Here is a 23,614-nt window from a genome sequence, read left to right on the forward strand (position 1 = left end):
ATGTCTGCATGGTGGGAGATGCTGGGGCCAGGGACAGATGCCCAGGCCCTGCAGCCTCCAGATCCACTGGCACAGCACCGTGTGCCACCAACCATTTCCAAGTGTCCACATTGGCTCTGCTGGGCTTTCCTGGTGGGCAGCACCCACATCCTTCTCTGCTCTGGACAGGGTGGGTCCCTCTAGTCCTGCCCAGGGCCCCAGAGCCCCATCCAACAGGCACAGGGGAGTTCTGGTGCTGTTAGCTGAGAGTTTGCAGCCAGCAAACTCCTGGTTCCACACTGCCAGGGCCAGGGCTCCTGCCCATATCGTCCGAGTGGCAAAATGTTCCCCTGAAAACCTTGGAGGCTGTCACTGCTCTTTTCCCAAGGGAATGGTGTGGCTGACGTGTCACCAGCACCACAGGACCACAGCCCAGCCTCTCCTGCTGCTCCTTCAGTCCCTTTAGCTCACCACTGTGAGTGAGGCCATCCCCTGAGCAGCCGATGCCCCCCCTGCCCTGCCAATTAATGGCAGAGGCAACAAAGCTGACGAGATGTGGGCACGTCTGGGCACTGGGCACGTCTGGGCTGCACCCAGAGCACCTCGCTCTGGCTGCAGTAACACCCACACCTGGGGGCTCAGGGAATGGGTCTTGGTGCTGATGATCTGTGCGAGCTCAGAGCACAAAGATGAAGGGCAGATGCCAGGTGCCCTTTGATGACAGTGGCAGAGCTCTGTCACACAAGGACAGGATGGGTGGCAGCGTTTGGCCCAAGCTATTGAATCTGTAATGCCTCATTGGGCGCCTTCAGTTTCCAGTTCCTAAGGAAACAGAGGGACGAGGATGAAGGAACGTGCCAAGCCCAGTTCTAGGCTCACTTGCTATGAATGATTGCAAAAAGAGGTGTAAATATTTCCTCAGTAACCCTAGAGCCAAAATGCCAAACCCCAAACCTCTCCAAGTGGCGCGGTGCCATCAGGCTAGGTCCCACCTCTGCTGCCACAGAGGCAGGGTTGGGCAGCCACTGGCCACTGTGAGCCCTGTGGGGACACAGCAGCACCTGCACTGCTCTGACCCACCAATATTAATAAAAACAGTGCCATGGGGGATGTCCCTGCTGCTGGCACCACCCAGCCCCAGTGTGCCAGGACAGGCGACTCTGGAGCAGCTCAGATCTTTGCCAGCTCTGGCTGCAAGGGCCCTGATGGGGTTTTTCCTGAGGTTCCTCTCACCCTACTGGGTTGCCCTGTGGAGTCTGGTCTGAGCCTCTCCCAGGCTTCTGCACCCAATGACACCTGTTTGCTGTGCACAGCATCCAGGGGTACTGTCAGCATTGCCACTGCTCCTGCCAGGCTCTGCTGCACTGGCTGCTGACCATGGGATAGAGAAAGCTTTGCCACCAACAGTACAGGGGCTTTTCAAAATGGAGTTTGGATAAGAAACTGTGGGAAGAATCTTCCCTTTAATGAAATGTCAGAATGTTTCCCATTTGCAAAGGAAAGTTGGTTGTGGAATTGCCTCCTGTTTGGTTCTGATAGCTTCAACCAAAGCCTCCTACTATTCTTTTTTAAACTTCCTGTAGTTAAATTACAGAAAGATGACATTAAAAAAAAAAGAAAAAGAGAAGGAACAGATTAAAAGACAGTAAATAACCCAAAGAGAAGGGAGCAACTTGTTTAGTCTCAAAACCCCATAATCAGCCTGACCAAAAGTGAATCTCATTTCTGTTCCCATCACTGTCCTCATGGATGCAGGAAGGGGAGGAGGACAATCCTTTCTGGCTGTTCATTTTCACAGCAGTGTGCTGAATATTAATCACTCTCAAACCCTCTGCTGGAGGCACTGCTGCAAATTGCCCGTCCTGCAGCCACTTTGTAATTCCTACACGGGAGCCACAGCTGGGGTGGGCGAGGGATCCCACCATGACCTCGCTCTGTAGGTGGCAAACACACCCCCAGCAGTGTCCCTGAACACCCTGACAGCTCCATTAGACCTGCCACTGTGCATCAGGCTGTTGTCATTCCTGGGTTTGCTCTCCAAGAATTAGACACCTTCTCCTCCTCCTCCTTAATGCAAGAAGTAAATGTAGGGCAGTGAGGTTGAGATTTGGGTGTTTTCAACACTGATGGACTTTGCTTTTGACACCCTTGGAGACATTATGAGAAAGCCCTGCCTTGTCCTTGTGCTGGCCACCCTGCCTGTCCCCAGGCTGGCAGTACTCCCAGCTCCACGTTCCTGGTGGCAGTGGCAGCTGCTCCGGACTGGCTGCTGGGAAAGGTGGCTCGGGCCCAGCCCGAGGAACAGGGACCCTGGGCAGGGGCCCCCTTGAAATAATGGGAAATAATTCCCTTTCACATTTCCTGGTGGAAGTTCTGCTGAAGGGGAAGAGCCCCTGCCAGGCACACAAAGCACAGAAAGCAGTCCTCTGTTTTTCACAGACACAGCTGTCCAAAGGAATTGCAGCACCTTCGCCTCACGGGAGGCATTTTAATTACTCTATTGACTCGTGCTCCTGAGAGCCCCAGGCGTGTCAGAGCTCAGGCTGGGATCAGAGGGATGCAGAGAGACAGGGAGGGAATGCATGACCATCCCTGACAGCCCAGTGCAGCCCCACTGCCCCACAGTCCCAGTGCCCTGCCCTGCTCACCGAGTGGCACTGGGCCATTCCACACTGTCTCTGAGCAGCATCAGATCATCTTCATGTCTCTGATCTGTGCCTGACTGTTAAATAACTCAGCAGCAGGGGAAAAAAATACTTGAAAAATAATCTGGAAGATATAGAGCCATTAATGAAAAACATCAGAAAATAGATATCAAGTAATGACACTGCGATGAGAGCTTATTAATAGGAAAGGCTAAAGATAAAACTAATTTAAACCTGATGAGACAAGACATCTCATCTTCAGGAGAATGAGAAGTCAATAGTTGTCTGTCAGTAAAGGAAATAAATTGCTCACAAGGGAGGAGGGAAAGCTGCAGGACGGCTGGGCCCCAGAGAGCCGCAGTGCCTGTGACAGACTGTGAGTTACCCTCTGAATTCACAAACCCCACAGCTCAGAGCTGCCACTCACCACCTATGTCATTGCCATGCAGGTCACAGCCCAGCAGCGCTCTGGGGAGGCACACAGACATGGAGGGAGGCTGGGGACAGACAATGCCAACCTGGGGGGGCTGCAGAGCAGCTTGGGGCTGGCCTGGGGTGCACCAAGCAATTGCAATGGAGAGCTCGTTGCATTTCCAGCACAGCGCAGAGTTCACCATAGGCTGCAGAGGAGCCTGCAGGAGCAGCTGTACCTGCCCTGTCAGAACCCAACCACTGCCAGTTTCAGAACTACAGGAGTGAACTCTAGAACTGCTTTTAGAAGTGGAAAACTGTTTTGAAAGCTCTTTATGTTGCATTAAATCCCAAAGCTCTGTGCAAAGAGCTGGCTTCAGAAATGGTGATGAAAAACTGCTGAAGGAAAATTCCCTGGACCCCCAGCCTACAGCAGTTCCAGAGCAGGGAGGAGGAGGAGGTCTGCGGGAATGGGCTGGCAGGCACATGGAGCCTGTCTGCTGAAGTGAAAAGCCATGAGAAAAGAGGAAAGCATTTCCCCTGGCACAGCCTGGCAGGCTGCTGGCATCACTCAGAGGCAATGCCTTGTCATCTGCTACCCCCTCAGCAGAGCGAGCTCCAGCTGACCTAAAGCAAACTGTGCTTACAGGCTTCCATCAGGGAAAACGTCTATCCTTCCCTCCACCAGCACCATGACATGCAGAGGGAACACATACTGCAGAGCTCGATGTGTTCTGGGGGAGGACGTGATACACCATGGCCAGCTCTGGCACTGGTAAAAGCCTGACTGCTCTGCCCAAGCTGTTTCAAAAGTCCCGGAGAAGGGAGCAAATTTGGGCAGGAGAGTGTAGGCAGGGATGGGACTCAATTTCGAGGCTGTCAGGCCAATAAAAGCCAGCGCTGAGCAGGGAACAGGGGGCTGTGAGCACCTGCTGCTCTCTGTCCCTCCACTCCCTGAGCACAGCCAAGACCTGAGGACAAACGAGTTTGTTCTCTGATGTGGGCCAGGGGAACAAACAGGTTCTTGTTCTCCCTGACAGCGACCTTTCTGCCAGGTGAAGCTATTTGTGTGTGCGGGTGATGTCCAGCCTCACCCACACCCTGCCAGCAGAGAGGAAAGTGCAGGCTGTGATTTACGAAATTCCGGTGTCAGGAGACACCCTCAGGGCACGGCTGCTGTTGGAAAGTAAATGTCATCCATCACTTCAGGTCTGTACTGGGAAACCTGATCTGCCAAAAGCCTCCTTAGGTGTTAGCCCATGTCGTAAGTGGGGCAGGACTGACTGTAAGGACACAGCTTTGACCTGCAGAAGGCACAGGTGTACAACAGGGAGATGGGAGGTCTGGGGGGGTTCAGGGCTCTCATCCCTGCTCAGGGTGGGAACAGAAACGTGCAAGAACATGAGGTAGGAGTCCAGCTTTCCCAACAGCTGGATTTAGGCAGCAAACCTAACAAGCGACACAGAACCCACATCCCACCTCCAGGCCTCAAGAAAAACAACACATTCCTTCTTACACGAAGTGCCAAAGGACTGACTCAGCCTCCAAGGTCACCGTAAGCACTTCCTAATGGATACTTTGCTGCCTTAAAACCTCGGTCTTCATTCCTGAGGCCTATAAAAACTAAGGAGGCGAAGCAAATGGTGAGTGCTATGGCTCCCCGGGGAGCCCGTGCAGTGAGCATTATCACCTCCTCATCAAAATGTAAAACCCAGCTCTCCTCCTCATTAGTCTCCCACTCTTAAAATAATGATTGTAAAACAGCTACAGCTGGCCTCAAAGCAGGATGGAGGGGGGAAGGCACACTGTGGTCTGAATTTCCCGCTTGGAATAGATGCTCTTGGGGAGGTCAAAATGAGCAGGGAAAGGTGGGTGTCAGCCCTTTTTCCAGGGTGCTGGCTTGGGCCCTAGTCTCAAAATGCCTGGGAATTATGAGCTGAAAGATTTGCAATAGGGCAGTTAAATTGGGCCACTGCTCAGTGGGCTTGATGAGCCAAGCACATTTGCCTCACTGCCCATCACCTCTGAGGGCTGTTGCTTATACATGCTGCTGCTTCCTTTGGGATTTCACCCAAACTGCTGCCTCTTCCTGAAACTCCCCTGGACCACAGGATCATCCACACTGAGCAGCACAGGTTCAGGCCCTGGTTTGTGAACTTGGGCCAAATACACATTCCCATGTGGAAGCAGGAGGGCAGATCAGCCCTGTGTGCCTGTCAGCCCCTCAGATCCCACACAGACCGCGCTGTCTGTGCAGATTCACTTCTAGGAGAAGGAATTCAGCTCTGATAATAAACAAAATGTATTTGTTTCTTGAAGCCTAATGAATATTCAGTGAACCATGCTGTTTTCAAAGAGAAACAATTATAGCCCAGAAGAGCTGAGCAGGAGAGGCGGCTTTAGAGCGAAACCCCTTTCACATTTATTTTAAAATTCTGCAAATTTATGTCATGACTGCCCAGATACCAGCTGTTCCTTCAAAACTGGTCACTGGCTCGAGTCTTTTAGAAGGATTTATTTTAATGACAAGATTATCTGTATGAAAAGGGTTGATCCTTTCTCACGTCTCAGTTTACTCACAAGCGCAGGTCACAGGTCCTTGTTTGAATTTCACAGAGCAGGCTGGAATGTGACACTGCGCAGCCAGGGTCAGCTGCAGGCTGATGAAAACAAGGAACTGTCAGATGCACTTGAAGAACTTACTGGCCATTTAAATCAGTACAAACACTTCTCTTGATAATCAAAGGGAAAGACATCATAGACGTTTGGATTACAAAACTGCACCCCATGTTTTAAGCAGCCATCTCTTCCCCCGCATTCCCCAGGCCTGGAAACAAGGAAATCTCCAGACAAGATCCAATCCTCCCCAGCACCAGGGCAAGGCTGCATTCCTTCAGCCCCAGGCACAACAGATTCACTGGTGCACATTAAACGCCATTTCTCATTCCACAGTCCAGTGCCACATTCCAACACACAAGCGTGGTGTGGGTTCTTTCATCCCCTTTCCAAGCATTTTGCCAATATCTGGAAAGAATTAATTAATATTCTGTTATTTCAGTTCTTTCTACCTTTTGACAGTACTCCTGCCATCCTCCAGCAGCTACTGGGGCTGTGTTTTGTAGGCACTACCAGCTTTTGCAGCTCCTAAATTCAGCTGAGCTTGTAGGAAGGAACTGCTCTGCACATCCATCTCAGGCTGGGCTGTGCCAGAGGACGTGATCACAGTCAGATGACAGACCTGCAGCACTCTGAGGGTGGGACAAGCCTCAGGGCAAGTCAAAATACACAATCTCACAGTATGTGGATTTTGCAAGTTCACACACAGCTTCTACCCCTTTGAACCTGCACACACTATGACGGATAACTTGGCACCAAAGCAAAAACATATATGTATTTTATTATTTTATAAATAAATTTCAATATACATATATATCTTCCTGGTTCTACCATATCTCTCCACCTGACCACATCTCCTTGTTTCTTCATGGAGAACATGTGCTGCTGCCATCCAGGGGCAGCAGGAATCCCTCAGTGAGAAGCAGCAGCACGGGACAGGGTGGTCCGATAGAGTGGAACTCCCCGCAGGGTCTGTGAGCTGGCAGAGGTTACCTGAAAGAAACAGCACAAGCCTTCAGGCCCTGGGGAGGATTCATTCTAATTTTAGGCTCTTCTGGCAGCAGCTGCCCTAGAGAACAGCACTGTGCAAGGAAACGAGCACTGCAGGTAGGTCACCTTCACCATCACATAGTCCCCAGGCTGGGCTCTGCCTGGAGCCCCGCACTCGGCAGCATCCTCCAGCTCGGCGTCGGGGAAGATCACCTTGATGTTGCCGTCGTTCCTCCCACACAGCTCCGAGGCAGAGCGTTTGCTGGGCTGGAAAGAGGACAGGGAACATTACCTGCATGGCAATTGCTGTGATTCACTGCTGGGCTTTATTGCCTCAGGAATTAATTGAGCACTATTGATGGTATTAAACCCACATTAACCAAGCCCTGGAACAGAGCAGTGTCCAGAGCTGCTGGGTGACACTCACACACCAAAGCACAAATTCTGTGCTTGGCCAGAGATGCATCCCTAATTGATCCCATTCCCTGTGCTCAGCTCAGTGCCCTGGCAAAGTCAAGTTGTCTGCTTAAGTGTGAAGAAACGGTCTTGGGAGTCCTGGGATTACAAGGGGAAAGTGAGAAGGGAAGGCAGAAGTGACCGCTGTGCACAGCCTCAGATCCAGCAAGAAAGGAGAAGGACAATTCCATTTCAGGCCCACTCACCCCTTCCACCAGCACCAGCTGGGCCTGTCCCACCAGCGCCGCGTTGGCCCTCGCAGCCCCCTCCCGGAAGGTGGCAATGAGCTGCTCCAGCCGCCGCTTCTTCACATCTGCGGGGACATCGTCCTGCAGCCGGTGATGCGCCCGCGTCTTCTGCACACACAGAGCCAGTGCAGCCCCTCAGCATGCAGCCTGAGCCCAGGGCCTTGTCTGACCCCAGCCAGCTCCACTGCTCTTCCACCAACAGCTTCCCACAATCCAACAGCATTTCAGTTTGTAGCACAAAGGAACTATTCCAGTGCCAGCCATGTCCTTGTGCTCCTCACATCTTTCTTCTCCACCTTTTAGGCAGGTCTGATGCAGGGCACTGAGTATCAGTGGCTGTGAAACAGTTTTGCAGCTCCTGTGTGGGATGTGCCTGTGCCTGTCTGTCCATAGACAGGCAACAGATTCTACTACTTCTAATCTATGTACTGAATGGCAATCCAAATCCCTTCGCTTCCTCAAGTTTCCCAACCTTCTGTCCTCTTCCCCAACAGTACCATACACTCTGGAGAGCATTCTAATGGAGACTTACCAACTACCCACTCTTCTCATGGAGCTACCTTCTCAAAAATTCACCACTTCCCTCCAGACCTGACTGACAGACCCTCATAGCTGGGCTCCAGCCCAACTCCATCAGCACATTCCTCATCAGCAAATAATGTATTTGCAGCCTCTGCTGACACAGTTACCTCCCTACAATGACCCTGGAGCATCTGCAGAGCCAGGTCATCGAGCAGTTACCAACCCTGACACTCCTACAGAGAAGCTGGAAGCCTCCCAGGTAAAACAACAGCTCTTGCAGAACCACATACCCTAAAAGTGCTACCTGGGACAAAGGACATCTACTAGTATACCAAGTCTTTGGGTATGATTTTCATCAGCTTTTAAAAAAAACGTGTTATTGTGAGAAAGAGTACTGAGGAGTTTAGGGGACACAGCCAGAGATAACAGCCTTCTCCACCAGAGCCTGCACTCACCTGTCTCATGCTGTAGGCAAACAGGAAGCCAATGTTGTAGCGGACTTCCTGCAGCAAGGACACTGTCTGCAGGTGATCCTCCTCTGTCTCTCCACAGAACCCAGCAATGAAATCACTGCTCAAGCTCACTCCTGTAACAGAGACACAGCTGTATACTTCCCTCATGGAAGACAGGAATGCTGCACTCGGGAAAGGACAGTGCTGAGTTCAGACCAAGCCAAAGGAACACGCACCTGGAATAGAGTCACGCACATGGTGCACGAGCTCTAAATATGCTTCTCTTGTGTATCTGCAATGAACAGCACAAGGATTTGCTAACTGGAAACCCACATCAGTGAGGAGAAACCAGCAGGCAAATCAAAGGGCAGGACACAGAGTTCCTCATGGGTGACCCACCCTCGCCGCATGGCCTCCAGGACTCGTGTGCTCCCACTCTGGGCTGGGAGGTGCAGCTGTTTGCAGATGTTGTGTCGCTCCTGGATGAGCTGCAGGACCTGTGGTAAATGATCAGGAGATGTCTCAGACAGCTTAATTGTACCTGGGTGCCAAGGGAAGTGTCTTCCCTGGTTAAAAGCCAGCAAACTGCAAACCTGCCAGCTTTAGCCCCAACATCCAACTCCCAGGAGCTGCTGTTCCCAGTTTGGGAACCCACATTCTCTTTGTTTGGGAAGGCAGCACACTCCATACCGAACATTTCAAAGCTGCCTTGCTGCCTGCAAGCAGAGGCCAAGGTGTTTATTTTACACTTGCCTCATCAGGAAAATCCTTGGGGTGTGGAGAGGTGAAACGGATCCTCATTTCTGGATCAATCCTAGAGACCTGGTCCAGCAGGTGTGAGAAGCGCAAACCTCCCGGTTTGGCTTTGTAGACTGTGCTAAAGCCACGGCTGAGGCCAGGGGCAGCCACTGACTGAAACTGCACCTCAGACAGGTCTCGAAAGCTGTTGACATTCTGACCCAAGAGGGTCACTTCTTTCACTCCCTACAAAATAAAAAGAGAGGAAGAAATATAACCTGGGCAGGATGGCTGAGCTGCAAGGGCAGCCATGGTTTTACTGCAAGGAGTTTCCAACAGAAGCCCTCCCATCCCTGTCTGTCATGGAGTATTACAAGGGGAATCCAAAAGCCGCTGGTGGAGCCCCACCACAACCTCATCTCTGAGATAAAGGCAGTGACACCGGTTACAAGTACCACTGAAAACACTGTTACTAGGAACCACCCTTCCTCCCATGGCTTGGGACAGGTGGGAGGAGGCTCTGCCTCACCTGATCTGAAAGCATCCTCACTTCCTGCAGGATGGAGGCAATGGGGCGGCTCCTTTCCCGGCCTCGGGTGAAGGGCACGATGCAGTAACTGCACATGTTGTCACAGCCCCGCATGATGGACCTGCCAAGAGGTAAAGCACAGGTCGCACCCCTCTCCTTCAGAACCATCCACGCTGCATCCTGCCCAGATGAGCCCAGAACTGCTGCCTGCAGCCAGCTCCACACACAGACCATCCACACTGCATTCAGCTTGTCCTGAGCTAACGCCTCCTGATTTTTCTGCACATTTCCAAGAAAGCTGGAAAGAACTAATGAGGCACAGACTGCCACTGCAGCCTGGCAGTGATCAAAGATCCTTCTACATCCCACTCCTGCAGAGTGATACTGTCCTTCCATACGCTACAGCCACACTGAGCAGAGTCTGATTTCATGTCTGACAATGTTATCACCAAACCTAAACAATCAGAAGTTATAATGTGTGGAGCATTAGAAGAAGGAATAGCAGAACCTGGGGAGGACACCAGAGAAGGCAGGGGATGAGAGAAGCATGGACTTCAGGAAGGGACGGTGGCACAGAAATCACTCAATACAACATCAGGCTGAGTGTCAGCATTCCCAAAGGGGAGAGAGAGAAGTCCACAACAGCCAGAGCTCAGGGCATGCTCTGCAGGGCTCAATCACACAGCAAAGCAACAGCAAAACCACACACACACACACACTCTGGGAGACTCACTGCAGCCAGCACTGCATCTCCTGGGCAGCTGCTCTTACTGACACATCTACTCTGCACAGATTTTTTCAAACCAGAGCCACAGAAACAAACACTGCGAAAAGATACTCACACAAATGCTGTTGTGCCACCTGCACTAGTCTGGACAGGCAGAATGTCAGCATAGGTCTCATCTAGGGACAGCAGAACGTTGGCAGCTTGCTGGCCAGACTCCGCCACTGCCAGCAGCCGGGGAAGATCACGGTAGGCATCAGGGCCTGCCACAACATCGACCAGCTTCTCCCTGTGCAGAATCTCTTCCTTAAGCCTCTCGGCCATGCATCCTGCCAGCAAAGGAGAAGGCTCCTCGTGAGGCAGTGCCTGCCCTCCGTTACTCCCCCGCAGCCCTTCCAGCTGCTTTCGCCCCAGGCCAAGGTGGCTGCAGCCAGTGGGACTGAGGCGATACAGCCCGGCCGTACCCAGGATCCCGACGCGGAGCGGAGCACGAGCCTGGGGCCGCCGGGCCTTCAGCGCCTTGAGGTGCTGCAGACGGTTCCAGATGGCCTGCTCTGCCTTCTCCCTGGGGAGCCAGCACAACGGGCTACTGCAGCTGCTGCTCCTGCACAGAGCCCCGGCCTAAGCGGCTCAAGTGCTCTGTAAGGAGAATTCAGCTAAAGGCAGGGAATCTAATGGCTCCTGAGAGTGCCGTTTGTGCTGTGGGGATTATGTCTTATCTGCTATCACTTTGCTTGCCTGAAAGCATCTTCCCTGCAGAAACACTTTAGGCACTAAGTTCTTGGGGAGAAAAAGTGCTTTGGTCACACTGCAAGGTACCCTGCAAGTGACAATGAGCATTTGGTGTCTTCTGCATTCAGAAAAAACAAGGGAAGTTCTCTCCATATCAAGTTGCCCCTAAACATATTTCTCGCATTTTTTAAGTGCAGACACTGTACTAGAGAGTCGCTTCAAGAGAAGATAGAATATTTTAAAATACAATAATTAATTGTGCAGGTCTCTCACTGCCCATGGCATATACACAGAGATTACACTACCAAGAACTTCTCACTAGCCAAAGACACAATTCATAGCACAATTAATGTTGTAAATCCTAGCACCAGCCAGTCCTACCCTCAACTAAATAGCCAGTTTCAGACCTGCACACTCCTTTCCTCATGCAACACCTTTATTGCCTTGGTTTTCAAATGATAATTCCTTAAAAACTGTCCCAAACCAGTGACAAACATCTCCTTACCTCACAGAACAGGTGACAAGAAGAACCACATCTGCCTAAATCAAAAGCAACAAAAAGAGAAGAATCTATAAAAACCAAACAGTAATTTCTCATGCCCTGCCCAGGTAACCTGAAGAGGTAGACTATGAAACTCACTTAACTCAGGGAAAAAGACCTACCTGAGTACACAGAAGATTTCAACAAAAAGAGTTGCAAGAAAGAAACAGAAGACAAGCAGAGTCTTCACTAAATGGTAAAAGTAAACTCAAAGATGAAACAGGAGGATCCCGCTGTGTCCAATCCCTCTCCAACTGAGACAGAGCCCAGTAGTTTAAAGAAAAAGGACAACCCACAGCTTTCTAGCACACTTGTTAAGCAGTTTCCTTCACAGAACTCAGACTGCAAAACTCCGAACATCCCACAGGGTTGCACTGCAGAGAAAAGCTGGGACTTGAAGGCACAGCCAGGGTGTGAGGGCTGTGCTGCAGGAGAGCTGCTAAGGTGCTGCCTTACCTCACCCAGCTCCTTTGTCCTGGCATAGCCATTCTTCTGCAGGATGGCCCAGACGATCTCGGTGTCACTGACGTTCATCTGGCAGCCGTAGGTCTCCAGGTACACTGCAACAAAGGCCGTGTGACACAGGAGCCTGCTCAGCTCCCATCCACAACCTGTCCTATCCCCTGCTCTGCGGGAACAAGGCTCAACCCCACCACTGGAGTCAGGGAAGCAGCACAAAAGCTGCCTGCACAAGGGATAAAACGAAGGGCAGGCTCTGGGAAACCTGTGTGCTCTGCAACACAGCAGCAGCTGTGTCCTTCCTGAGATACAACACTCAGGGCAATGAACACCATCCCCGGCAGGGCAGCACAGCCCCGCAGGGGCTGCCACAGCCCCACTGACAGACAGCCCAGCACAACCTGCTCTGCCCAGCTCCGTGGTGGGAGAACACACACGATTTTGCAACCAAGAATTAAACTCCTTCTAGCGCCAAAACCCCCTCAGGGCCCCAAAAGTAACCAAACAACCCATTTTCCCCACTCTGCTCCGACTGAGAAGCACCATTGTCCGCACCGGCCTTACGGCTGCCCTTGACCCGGCAGCGAGGCCACAGCAGGGGGTTCGGCTGACTCCAACAGCTCCGAACCCGAAGAGCCACAGACCTTTCGGGGCCCCGGGGGTAGAGCCCGGCTCAGGCGGCGGCTCTGGCGACGGCCCCGGCTGCCCCGCTGCAGCCGCTCTCAGGAAGTGCCGCAGGTCGGGCCCCGCGGGCAACGCGAAGCCGCGGCACACCGGCCGCTGTCCCGGCCCGCAGCGCGCCCTGCGGGCGGCCCCGGTGCAAGGAGCGGCCCCGGGCGGGCGGAGCAGTCCCGCCGCCCGCAGCGCTCGGGCCCCGGGCAGCATGGCCGCGGCGGGGGGGCGCTTTGGGGGACGGACCGACCGGCTGGGGACGGACCGGCCCCGCCGTGCGCCGACAATGCGGCTCCGCCGCTGCCTCCGCCCCTCGGCGCCGCGTTCCGCCCCGCCGCCATTCCCCGCTGCCGCCGCGGGAATCACAAAATCACGGAATTAATTAGGTTGGAAAAGAACTCTGAGATCATCGGGTTCAGCCTGTGACCCAGAACCACCATTTCATCTAAACCAGCACAGGGCACTGAGCACCTTGCCCAATCTTCCCTTAAACACCTCTAGGGACAGCCCATCGCCTCCCTGGGCTGCCCATTCCAAGGTCAAATAACCCTTCCTGTGAAGGAATTTTTCCTAATATCCCACGTTAAAAGTTCCCTGGTGCAGCTTAAGACCATGTCCTCTCATCCCGTTCCTTGTTCCCTGGGAGCAGAGCCAGACCCCCGCCTGGCTGCTCCATCCTGTCAGGGAGTTGTGAGGGTGAGAAGGTCCCACCGGAGCCTCCCTTCTTCCAGGCTGAGCCCCCACAGCTCCCTCAGCCTCTCTGATGCTCCATTCCCCTTCTCTACACATGCTCTAACACCTCCATGTCCATTTTGAAGTGAGGGACCCAGAACCGGACAAAGGACTTGAGGTGTGGGCCTCACCCACGCCAGAGGGGCAATCCCTTCTCTGGTCTGGCTGCTCTGCTGCTTACAGGCCATGTTGATACAGGCCAGGATGTCCTTGACATTCTTGGACACCTGGTGCTCATGTTCAGCTGCTATTGACAGCACACCCAGGGCCTTTTCCACTGTGCTTTTTCCAACCACACTGCCCCAAGGCTGGAGTGAAGGCACAGGACACAGGAGTTCCGTGGCACCTTGCCATGGCCATGGAAACAGCCCAACGAAGTGGTCCTGATCCAGCTCCCACCTGGCCCAGTGCACTCTCAAGCACAGACAGTGACACCAACAGCACAGCCCCAGCACCAACGCCTTTATTGCTGCTCAGAGGGAGGAGGGGAGGGGGTGGCCCACGGCAGGGGACCCCCAGATCATTGTAGCACCAGGTGAGGCCCCAGCAGGAGGATGGAGGGTCCGAGCCAAGGCAGCAGTGCAGGACAGTGACAGGACTGGTGGTCTTCGGCTCAGGCAGGGAAGAGCAAAGTGGTGAATGGAGCATATTTAGTGCTGAAGGGCTCTCATTGCCCCATCCTCATCCCCGGGGCTGGAAGCGAACGTCTGCTCCAAGCAGCAGGAAATTCTGGGAGAAAGAGAGAAAGCGCTGGGCTGCTAGGGGCCCTGGGAGCTGCACTGCCCAGCAGCCACCACATCCCTGAAGGCAGAATGGATGGGGACATGTGCCTCTGCCAACCCCTGTCCCTGTTTTCCCCCCTCACTACAGCCTTTCAGCATCCCCATGGTGATCGTGCTTTGGGTTTCCCCAAGGTACCCCACAATAGGGGCTCCCTCTGCTCCCCTGGACCTGGTACAGCTGCTTACAGCTAAGCAGGAAGGGGCTGCATCCTACCAGGCATCACAGCATCCATCCAGGCATTGCCAGTCATGGAGAGTGGGGATTTGGGGCTGACACTGCTATAAAAAGCAGCATTGGAAAATCAGACCCCAGGCTTAAGAACTGAAGAAAGATGTGGTGCCATCCCAGACACCCAAAATGGAGTCAGGAAAAGCAGGGAACTGCATTGCGGCTGAGAGCTCCCATCCATCACATCCTAGCACAGCTGATGGTGCTGGATTTGGAGGCTGTGCTGGTAAGCAGGGCTTTGAGGGCAGCAGGATGGGCCCCAGCTGGGGCCAACTGCTCCCCCTGACTCACCTGGTGGAACCTCACAACGATATTGGAGAGCTGAATCCTGTCCGGCAGAGGGAGACGGAAACCCTCATCTAAGCGGGCTGGAAAAGACAACACATGTGTCTGCACTGGGATGGGAATGGGAGTCAAGGGAGCACAGAGCACGCAGAGAAGGTGGCCACCTCCTTCCCCCAGCCCTTTCCTCTCCTCCACTGCTCCCGGGGCAGTCACAGGAAACTCCTGCCAAGCTCCACAGAAGGGCTGTGTGTTGTGCCATGACAGCCCCCTTGGCCACTCCTGCCACCAGTCCCACTCTGATCTGAGCTGCTGGTGAGGCAGGAGATGCAGGGATTTGGGGAGAGGGTCTGGAAAGCATTAGGATCTGCATAGGGCTCATATTTTCCATTGCGTTTGCTGCTGGGAGCCTGTCAGAGCAGCAAGAGGCTCCCTCTGCTTCACTGCCGCCTCCTGCACGCACTTTGCCCTGCATCAGCCTTGGCAATGAGGATTTAATTAGTGAGCTGGGACCCCTTGGATGGAGCAACCCGAGTGGAGGGGGCTCCAGCAACCCCATCCCCCCAGTAGGTTCTCACCATTAAGATGTGGGAGGAGGACACTGGACGTCAAGAAGTTCATTATGGTCTGCAGAAATTCCACCTGGGGAGTGGGGAGACAGGGAGGAAAAGCTTTAGTCTGCAGGACAGGAGACATGCAGGTACTTGAGGATAATTAGAAGAAGGAAATGAAGAGTGGGATAGGCACACACTTTGCCAGAGACCAGTAGTTTTGTCTGTTCATACTGGCAGTGTAGGAAAGGCAATGGATCAGGCTCCACATCCTTTGCCAGCCTTGCAGGCTGAGGCAGGAGGTGGCTGCAGGGTCAGTGTGGGGTCCCATGTTGGGAGGCAGGGGGGAATGACTCCCTGTCCTGGCCCCCAGCAGGCTGCCAGCTCCAAGCTGGGGGCTCTGGCTGTGGTCAAGGATAGCTTACCTGGAAAGTGCCAACAGCTGAGTCCTTCAGAGAGAGGCTGATCCTGCACAGGGACAGAAGTGGCGCTGTGGAGGATGTGCCAAGGGAGGGAGCGATTCCACCCATCCATGGCCATGCAGATCCCACTGCCTCCAGCCCCAGCTCATTCCCTCCACAGCAAGCCCACATCCCAGGGACCTTCCCATACCCTCTCTGGCCCTGGGCACCCAAAACTGAAAGACCCCCAGCCACCCCCTGCCCAGTCAGTGGCTGCTCCCCTCTGTACCTGCCCACATCCAGGCTCCCAACTATGCGGCCGGATCTCACGTTGATGACAGCGGACACATTCCCTGTCTGGGGAGAGAGCACAGAGCTCTGGCAGTGCTCACCCCACCTCAGGCCAAAGCAGACACCCAGGGGAACGGCTCTGACCAGCTGAAACACACCACTGTCCATCCAGGGGTGTGTTTGCATCCAGCATTAAACCTGGCATTTGTCAGCTCAGGAGTTGTTCATTTGGGGACACCCTCAGTGTGCCTGGACAGCACCTGGGAGCTTCCCTGGCAGGATCTGGGCAACAGGACAGTGCACAGCCCAAACTCCTTTCTGCCCCATTGCCACAGGCAGTGTCTGAACTCACCAGGCTGAGGAGGAAGAGAGGAGCCAGGCTGGAGTTGGGAAGGATGGCATAAGCCTGGATATCCACAATTGGCTGTAATGAGATTCCTCCTGGCCCAATAGTCAGGAACGGAGCAGTGGGAGTGGACAGCCTGAACTTCATTGGCATGTTTGGGTACTTCTCCTCCAGCTGTGTGGGAGTAGAGAGAGGATGGGAATGATGGCACAAACTCCCAGTCCTGAGGGAGCACACCTGGCACAGAGCAAACCTGTGTGTGCAAGAGCTCTGGGCAGGCAGGGCCAGACTGCTCACCTGGGGAATGAAGGCTGAGAAGACAGAGGTGTCCAAGCGGAATACTGCATCCTTTGGGATCTGCAGGGAGAGGACTGGGTCATACTGGGGCAATGTGGCACAGAGGAGCCCATGGCGAGCCCTCTCGTCCCCACATGCTGCCATGTGTGACAGCCCAGCCCCATCCCACAGCCCCCAGCTCTCTCACTGACACTTCTCCAAGACTGCTGGCTGCTCGTGGAGCTCCTCAGCAAATGGAACCTCTTTCCCAGCCCTGTCCCACTCGTGCCACTCACCATGGCCTCTGTGATTTCAAAGACCAGTGCCCCAGCCTTGTGGTAGGCAATGCCAGCTGTGTTGAAGAAGTAGCTGGAGGCTCCAAAGTAAACCATGCGCTCGTGATCCGAGGGGAAGGCCAGTGGCAGCGGTGAGAAGGGGACGGAGGAGCGGTGGGCCAGGGAGTAGAATTCACCCTGGGAGGAGGGAGAGATGTGGAGAAAGGGTGCAAATAGCAGTGGGGCTCACCTGCCGACTCAGGCTGGCAAACAGCATTTGCAGCAGGTACCAAAACCTTGGCTCCCACTTGCCATAGGCAATGTCATTTGCCAAATCAATTGTCCCCAGGGCTGCTTCTCACCTTCAGGTCCACGTCCAGGGACTTGGGTGTAGCTCTTGGGGATGCCACCAAGGAATAATCGATCCCAATCTTGTCATCTATCCTGGCTGTGACTGTGAACACAAGCAAGAGAGATGAGTTAGAAGGAGATGGTCAGGAAAGCTGGGAGTAGATGGCCTCCACTGGCATCTGGGCGGTGCCATGACTGGGCTTTCTGGTGCATCAGCTCACTAACTGCTCCTCTGCCTGCTCCTGCTAGGAAGCAAAAATCCCCACTTTTCCCCTGACTTTTTCACTGCCATCTCCTGGACTTAGGAATGGCCATCATCCCCAGTTAAGGTAACCTATGCCCCTACCAATCCATGGGCACAGATCCTGAAGGGATCTGCCCAGCCCGACAGGACACACAGTGATTTATCTCTGCTCCCCAGTTCCCAGCTTGGGTGTTGGAACACCAGGACACGGGGAGCGGACACAAAGTAAAACATTCCTCTTGTCTGGGAAAAGCCAGGAAGAGCTGCTCCTAAACACACACCCCCACAGTACCTGGCAGCGTCTGGACCTGCTTCTGCAGCTCGGTTTGTACAGACTTGGCCACGTTGTCACACACCTATGGCACAGAAAGGCCACACAGCTGAGTAGGGGCAGCCGGGCCACAGCCACACTCCCAGCTCCATGACAAAGCTCACTCAAGTAAATGAGCCCACAGTGATGATTGTCTCCATTCGTCAGGCAGCACATGAAGTGTCCAAGACACAAGCAGGGCTTATACCTACAAGCATCTGCTTGCAGCAATTTTCCCTCAGCACAGTTCAGCTCTGGGGAGACCCTTGGAAGGAATCTCATGCGGCCCATGCCGGAATGAACTGTGCTGAGCAGCCAGGCAGGGGCCGAAAAAGAGCAACAGAGAGGATTAACCCACCCCACGGGGGTGTGGTCTGGCTCTAGTTACATCCTTAGTAATGAGCCTTCGAAGACATTACCTATAAGGGGCATTTAAAGACAACCAGAAACCCCTGTCTTCCGCTGCTCACATACCTTCCTCTCTAAATTCTTTCGCAACTTGGACTCAATAACCCGGTGGAAGAGGTTGTAAAGCCACCTGTAGAGAAACACAGAGAGTAGCCCTGTCTAGCTCAGATCCATACTGCAAAAGTGCGTGCCCAGGAAAGGGGGACGAGAGAGAACATCATTCTCAAGCAAGACCCTGGGAACATCATTCCCACATCAATTTGGCATCAGGCTTTGCCCCAGATTTTACATTTGAAAACACACTCACTGGTAAACCACACCCACCCCCTTAAATGTGCAGCCACAGCAGGAGAAATTCAGGCCTGATTTAACACCAGGCAGCCTCAGATTTGCCAACAAGCTGCACCTTTTAACAAGGCCACATTCCAGTGACAGGTGGGCTAACATATAGTGTTTCCAGACCTTCCAGTGAAGTCACGTACCCAAGCTTGCCTGAAAAGCGCACCCGGACTTTGGAGATCTGGGCACTGCAATATGAGGTGCTGATGGTGGGCCTCCCAGTGGTGTCACTGCCCAGCCTCAGGATAATTTTCATGTTGACATTTTCTACCTTCAGGTTGAAAGATCCATGTCCCCGGCTACAGGGAAAAGGGGGATAAGAAAGAGACTTTTGTCAATGCCAAGGACTGCTGAAGAGACCTCAAATCTGATTCAGGGTGCATCAATGTAGATCACTCTCCCCCTTGTATGGTGCATCCAGAGGAGACTGGGAAAGTGTTTAAATTCAGGGGAACCAAATTTCACTGGCACATAAACTAGGAGAGGTAACCTTGAAACAGAGTGAAGGGAGAACAAGTAGAGGTGGTAGAAGAGAGACCTGAGGGTCCATGTATAGCTCCCCTTTCATGTACTTGTTCCTGCCTCGCACCCTCTTATATCCATCATATCTGGGGGAACAAAGTGACAGCTGCCCAAAACACAAGCGGGAGGGAGAGGAGAAAAAACCTGTCCAATGCCAGAGAGGGAGAGACAGAGGGGGTGCCTGAATAGGGAGAGGAAGAGCAGGGCACTCACATAAAGAGAAACTTCACCCGCCAGTCTCCATTCAGCTCAGCAAAGGCGTTGGAGATGGAGACCTGCAGGCCCACGTTGGAGACTGGGGTAATCTGTGAGTGTGGCAAGCGGAAACTGGGAATGCGCAGCCTGAAAATATACAAATGAAAAGTCATGTTAAAGTGGTTCCACACTCCAAAGCACAAGGCTAGGGAGGGAGGGCAGGAGACAATCAGGGAGGGAAGGAAGGTGAGCAGGATGGAGTCACTGCACTGGCAGCATTTCCGGCTGAAGTTCTGCTGCTGCAAAACTGGGCCAGGCAGGGACACCCAGAGCAGAGTGGCACCTTTGGGAATGTGGCCCTTCAGCCACCCAAGGCAGCTCCAAACTCTGTGCTGCAGGAGCAGAGAGGCACCGGGGCAGCAGGGAGCTGGCTCATCCACAGGGACTGGGCTCCTGCTTCACATAGGAGCGTGTGCCCTGGTCCCACAGGCAAGGCCATCTCCACTACCCAGGATTTGACTGCACACAGTCCACCCATGCCCAGAGTACTGTGACCCTGGTTCCACTGTTCCCCTTGGGCAAGGAGTAAAACAGGAACATGCACCAAGGACAGGGCCAACACCTCAGGGAGCTGTGGAGGGGACAGGATGGTCCTCACTGCTTCGGGTGCTCTCCACCATCCCCACTCCTCCTGCCCCTTGCTGGGGTCGGGGAGCAGTGGGTGGCTCCAAGCCACTAGCAAGGCTCACAGGGCTCACCTGGAGAATGAATAGCGCACCTTCCCTGATTTACCCGAGAAGTCTGGCAGCTTCAGCTGGGCCAGCTCCTTCTCCAGGATCGCGATCCCCTGCTGTTGGGCTGCAGGGACACAGGAACAGCGTCACTCCACTACTCCACTACTCCATCATTCAAGCCACAGGAGCTGCAGCACACACCAGGCATGCAGCAGAAGGCTCAGAGGAGAGATCCCAGTGATTCTGCCTCCCAGGCTGGCTTTAAACCAAACCTCTGTGCACAGAGCCCTGAGAGCACACAAGCAATGGTGCCTAGTGCCCTGCTTGCAGCCCCAGAGGAAGGTGGTGGCTGCAGAAAGGAGAGAGGTGTCCCAGGTCTCTCTCTCCAGGCAGTGCACTGGGTGAGATCTGCATGTGGTCCGAGGCCCTGGGATGCTGTGTGTTTCTCACACAGTGTATTTCAATCCATAACTGCGCTCTGCTGGAGCCAGGGCTCTGCCTGCCTCGATGAAAGCAGCACGGGGCCCATCCATCTCTGTCACTGCCCCTCCCTAAACTCCCCAACTCCTCTCTCCACTGCAGCTCCCTCCTCCAGGGCTCACGGCTCGGCTGCCTGGATGTGCTGTGGGACCAGCACCCTCCTGCTGTTCCAGCCTCCCACACTGCCTGGCTGCAGCTCCCTGAGACCCCACAGGGCTGCTCCCCTCTGCAGGGGCTCCATCAAGCTGGGGCGTGGGGGGCAGGCAGATGCAGCAGGGGAAGCCCTGGCCAATGGTGCATTTGGCACCTCTGTCCAAGGATTTCCCCACTCTGCCCCTGTGCTCCTCACATGGGTACCCATGGCCAATGATCCCCCATCCTGCCCCGGGACCCTGCACTTCTCACAGGGTACCTGGCTCCATACCTCTGCCACCAGCACATCTGTGAGGAGAGAAATCAGAAGCAGAACCCACCGTAGTCCAAGCCTGCCTGGGTGATCCTCACTACAAAGCCGGGGTTGGTGGCTGTGGTGAGTGCCAGGCACAAGGTCAGTGCCCCACAAGCAACAGCCACGCTCTGCATTCCCATCCTGGCTTCTTGCAATGCAGCTCTGCGCTGGGCTCTCCCAGCCCACATCAGCTTTATATCCCTGCCAAAACAGGAACCTTGGGCAAAGGTGGTGTGAGGAGTCACGGGGGGCATCCCCAGGATTTCCTGCTTGGCCACCACCCTGCTCCGCTGTGCTGCTGGCACCATGGGCACATGGCCCAGCACAGAGGCACACCTGTTGCCTCCCACCCAAGGCAGGGAAGGAGCAGGGGAAACTGGGAGGCAACAGCTTAATTTCCAGCTCTCTGTCACTGCCAGCCTGGTCCCTGCCTGTGTCATCCTCAGTGGAGCAGAGCTGGGTTTGGCACTGGCAGCTGAGCCTGACAGAGCCACATTCCTGCAGCCTGCACCCCGCAAAAGATGGGAACACCTGGGATGCCCAGGAGCAGGGTCCCAGCCCTGCTGCTCTCCATCTCTGTCCCTGTCCCATGGTTCTCCTGGCTACTCTCTGAGCTGCTTCTGTCACACCATGGACCTGCCAAAGGCATCAGTGCAACCTTGGGGCACAGCAGTGGCTATAGAAGGCAGGTCAGAGCTTCTCACCTCATGTGAGCAGATCCCAGGGACCTCCACACCTAGCAGAGCTGGCGAAGAAGCACCTGCCTGGGCTGCTTAGGGCAGGGCAACTACTTCAGTGGGGTGCCCTGCACCTCCAGACCCTCTCATAGTGGGGTGCCTGGCACCTCCAGACCCTCTCATAGGGCTCCTGCACAGAGCAGCCATGCACAAGAGGAGACATCCATTACCCCAGGATCAATCTCCATAGACATCACTACTGAGACATGATATGTCCCAGCTCTTGTCATGATGGCTGGAGACAGGGGCAGGAGCTGGGTGCAGTCAGGCAGGTGTGAGGGGGGAACACCTCTGTGCCTCCCCAGCCAGGCGACCTGGGCTGGCGGGTTCCTCCTTCCAAGATAAAGGTGATGGAGGAAGAAATAATTCACTCGATTTCATTTCCTATGCCTGGTGTCCAGGCAAAGGAAACCCATGGCTGCTGATGCCCGCAGTTCACACACTGGATCCAGGGAAGTCCTCGCTGCCAGAGGCAACATCCTTCCACCTGGAGCCCGTGGGCAGAGCTCCTTTTGCCCAGAAAGAAACAGGCAAGAACAGAGGAGAAAGGTAAAAGACCAAATCCCCACTCACAGCCTCCTTGGCAGTGTACCCCTTCCTGTCACCCAGCATCAGCTCTTATCTGGTCTGGCTCAGTTCAGAGCAGGAGCTCCCAAACCTGCTATGGTGACAACCCTGTCTCACTGAAGGGCTGCATCAAAACAACATTCAAGATGTTCAGGAAGAGCATGGAGGAAGCAGAACTGAAATTTTATATGGAATAGCATAGAGGGGACACAAAACCAGGAAGTCTTCCGCATGGCTTTGAGCAAATTTTGAAGTTGAACAGAAAAAAAAAGCCTTCAAAGAGCTGAACTCTGACCAAACATTGCTGTGTTTGGCAAGGAGCAGCCAAAACCACATCTAAAGCTCAACATATGTGCCGGTCCCGGTAGTGCTTCCTGCAAGTGGTGACAGAGGGAATAGAAGATGAAATCCTGCCCTGCTGGCCCTGCTGGCCCCAAGCCTTTGGACAGGTAAAGGCTTCTCCTGCTGAGCTGCTCTGCCTGTTGTGGGAGTGTGGGGTCTGCTCCACTCAAGAAAGGCTGGCTCCCCCAGGCTGCTGGAGAAGGAATGGGAATGGTCACATGGGAACCAGGGGCCGGGGAGGACAGGGACTTGCAGGAGTCCCGTGCTGCTGCTGTCCTTTGCCCAGGACTGCAGGTCAACACCCCTGTCTCCACTGTCCATAGGCCCCCCCTGCTCCCCAGGTCAGGAGTCCCTCTGGCCCCACACGCTCCTCAGCACGTGTGGGCAGTTCCCCATCCTGTCCCAGCTCTTTCCACATCTGTCTCATGGTGTCATGACTCAAGTCCCCCTTGTAGCCATGTGCTGGGGCTACCAGGTACTATGGGGACCAGCCTGGGGTGATTTTGCTCCTTGGGCTGTAAGCAGTGCAGGCGCATTTGCCATCTGCAAGAAAATCTGAATACATCTTTGTTCTGTGGTACCATAACCTCCCTGTTTGCCATCTGCAAGGAAATCCGGACACATCTGTGTTCCCTGGTGCCATTACCAGCCTGGGAATTCCCCAGGCAGCTTGTACCAGTGCCAAAGGCAGGACTGCTGCTGCTCTCCAGCCTCATACTAGCAGGTGTATGTGGGCTGGGGAGCCATGATGAAAAATCCGTGGACACAGCAAGAAAAGTGAGAGTAGCCTGCCTGGGTTTGGAGAGAACATGAAAAGAGAAGTTGTCAGCCCAAAATAAAACCTTCCATACCCATTTCCAGACAGCACAAGTTCATTGTTGCCCGTAGGAATGGGCAGCTGTCAGGGCTGGTGGCAACTGAGGTTGTCCCTAGACCAACAGGACCTTCAGCACAAAGAGGTCACAGCAGGCATCAGGGCGGGCCATGACATTGACCAGCTTCTCCCTGTGCAGAATCCCCTCCTTTTCCACTGTACTTTTTCCAACCACACTGCCCCA

The 23,614-nt window shown here is 54.1% G+C and overlaps 2 protein-coding genes across 2 annotated transcripts; both read right to left on the reverse strand.

Annotated features, from left to right (window-relative positions):
• Positions 1 to 6,396: 6,396 nt before the first annotated feature.
• Positions 6,397 to 12,945, reverse strand: CDK5RAP1 (CDK5RAP1 mitochondrial tRNA methylthiotransferase). Its single transcript, XM_084217805.1, has 13 exons — positions 12,687 to 12,945; positions 12,040 to 12,143; positions 11,548 to 11,582; positions 10,775 to 10,875; positions 10,429 to 10,639; positions 9,587 to 9,707; positions 9,073 to 9,303; positions 8,719 to 8,816; positions 8,556 to 8,611; positions 8,323 to 8,453; positions 7,304 to 7,453; positions 6,768 to 6,908; positions 6,397 to 6,644 (listed from the first exon to the last, which is right to left on the reverse strand). Exons 1-13 carry the CDS (start codon positions 12,925 to 12,927, stop codon positions 6,564 to 6,566), a joined length of 1,701 nt encoding a protein of 566 aa, XP_084073931.1. The 5' UTR covers positions 12,928 to 12,945; the 3' UTR covers positions 6,397 to 6,563.
• Positions 12,946 to 13,893: 948 nt separating this feature from the next.
• LOC311160868 (bactericidal permeability-increasing protein-like) lies at positions 13,894 to 21,050 on the reverse strand (the record flags this gene model as incomplete). Its single annotated transcript, XM_084217999.1, has 15 exons — positions 13,894 to 14,175; positions 14,749 to 14,825; positions 15,318 to 15,381; positions 15,716 to 15,758; positions 15,981 to 16,048; positions 16,335 to 16,502; positions 16,626 to 16,685; positions 16,901 to 17,077; positions 17,242 to 17,333; positions 17,767 to 17,830; positions 18,259 to 18,322; positions 18,675 to 18,830; positions 19,267 to 19,395; positions 20,007 to 20,106; positions 20,936 to 21,050. 15 exons carry the CDS (start codon positions 21,048 to 21,050, stop codon positions 14,128 to 14,130), a joined length of 1,425 nt encoding a protein of 474 aa, XP_084074125.1. The 3' UTR covers positions 13,894 to 14,127.
• Positions 21,051 to 23,614: the final 2,564 nt, after the last annotated feature.

The sequence above is a fragment of the Fringilla coelebs genome (assembly GCF_963513975.1).
Source record: "Fringilla coelebs genome assembly, chromosome: 18".
Lineage (NCBI taxonomy): Eukaryota > Metazoa > Chordata > Aves > Passeriformes > Fringillidae > Fringilla > Fringilla coelebs.

Excerpts from the sequence above, each read along its gene's own strand:
- CDK5RAP1 (XM_084217805.1), bottom strand. The coding sequence starts at position 12,927 with ATGCTGCCCGGGGCCCGAGCGCTGCGGGCGGCGGGACTGCTCCGCCCG. Across the intron at positions 9,708-10,428 it reads GGTGGCACAACAGCATTTGT|GTCCATCATGCGGGGCTGTG; the intron begins GTGAGTATCTTT and ends ACCTCTTGGCAG. Across the intron at positions 8,612-8,718 it reads CTGGAGGCCATGCGGCGAGG|ATACACAAGAGAAGCATATT; the intron begins GTGGGTCACCCA and ends TGTTCATTGCAG.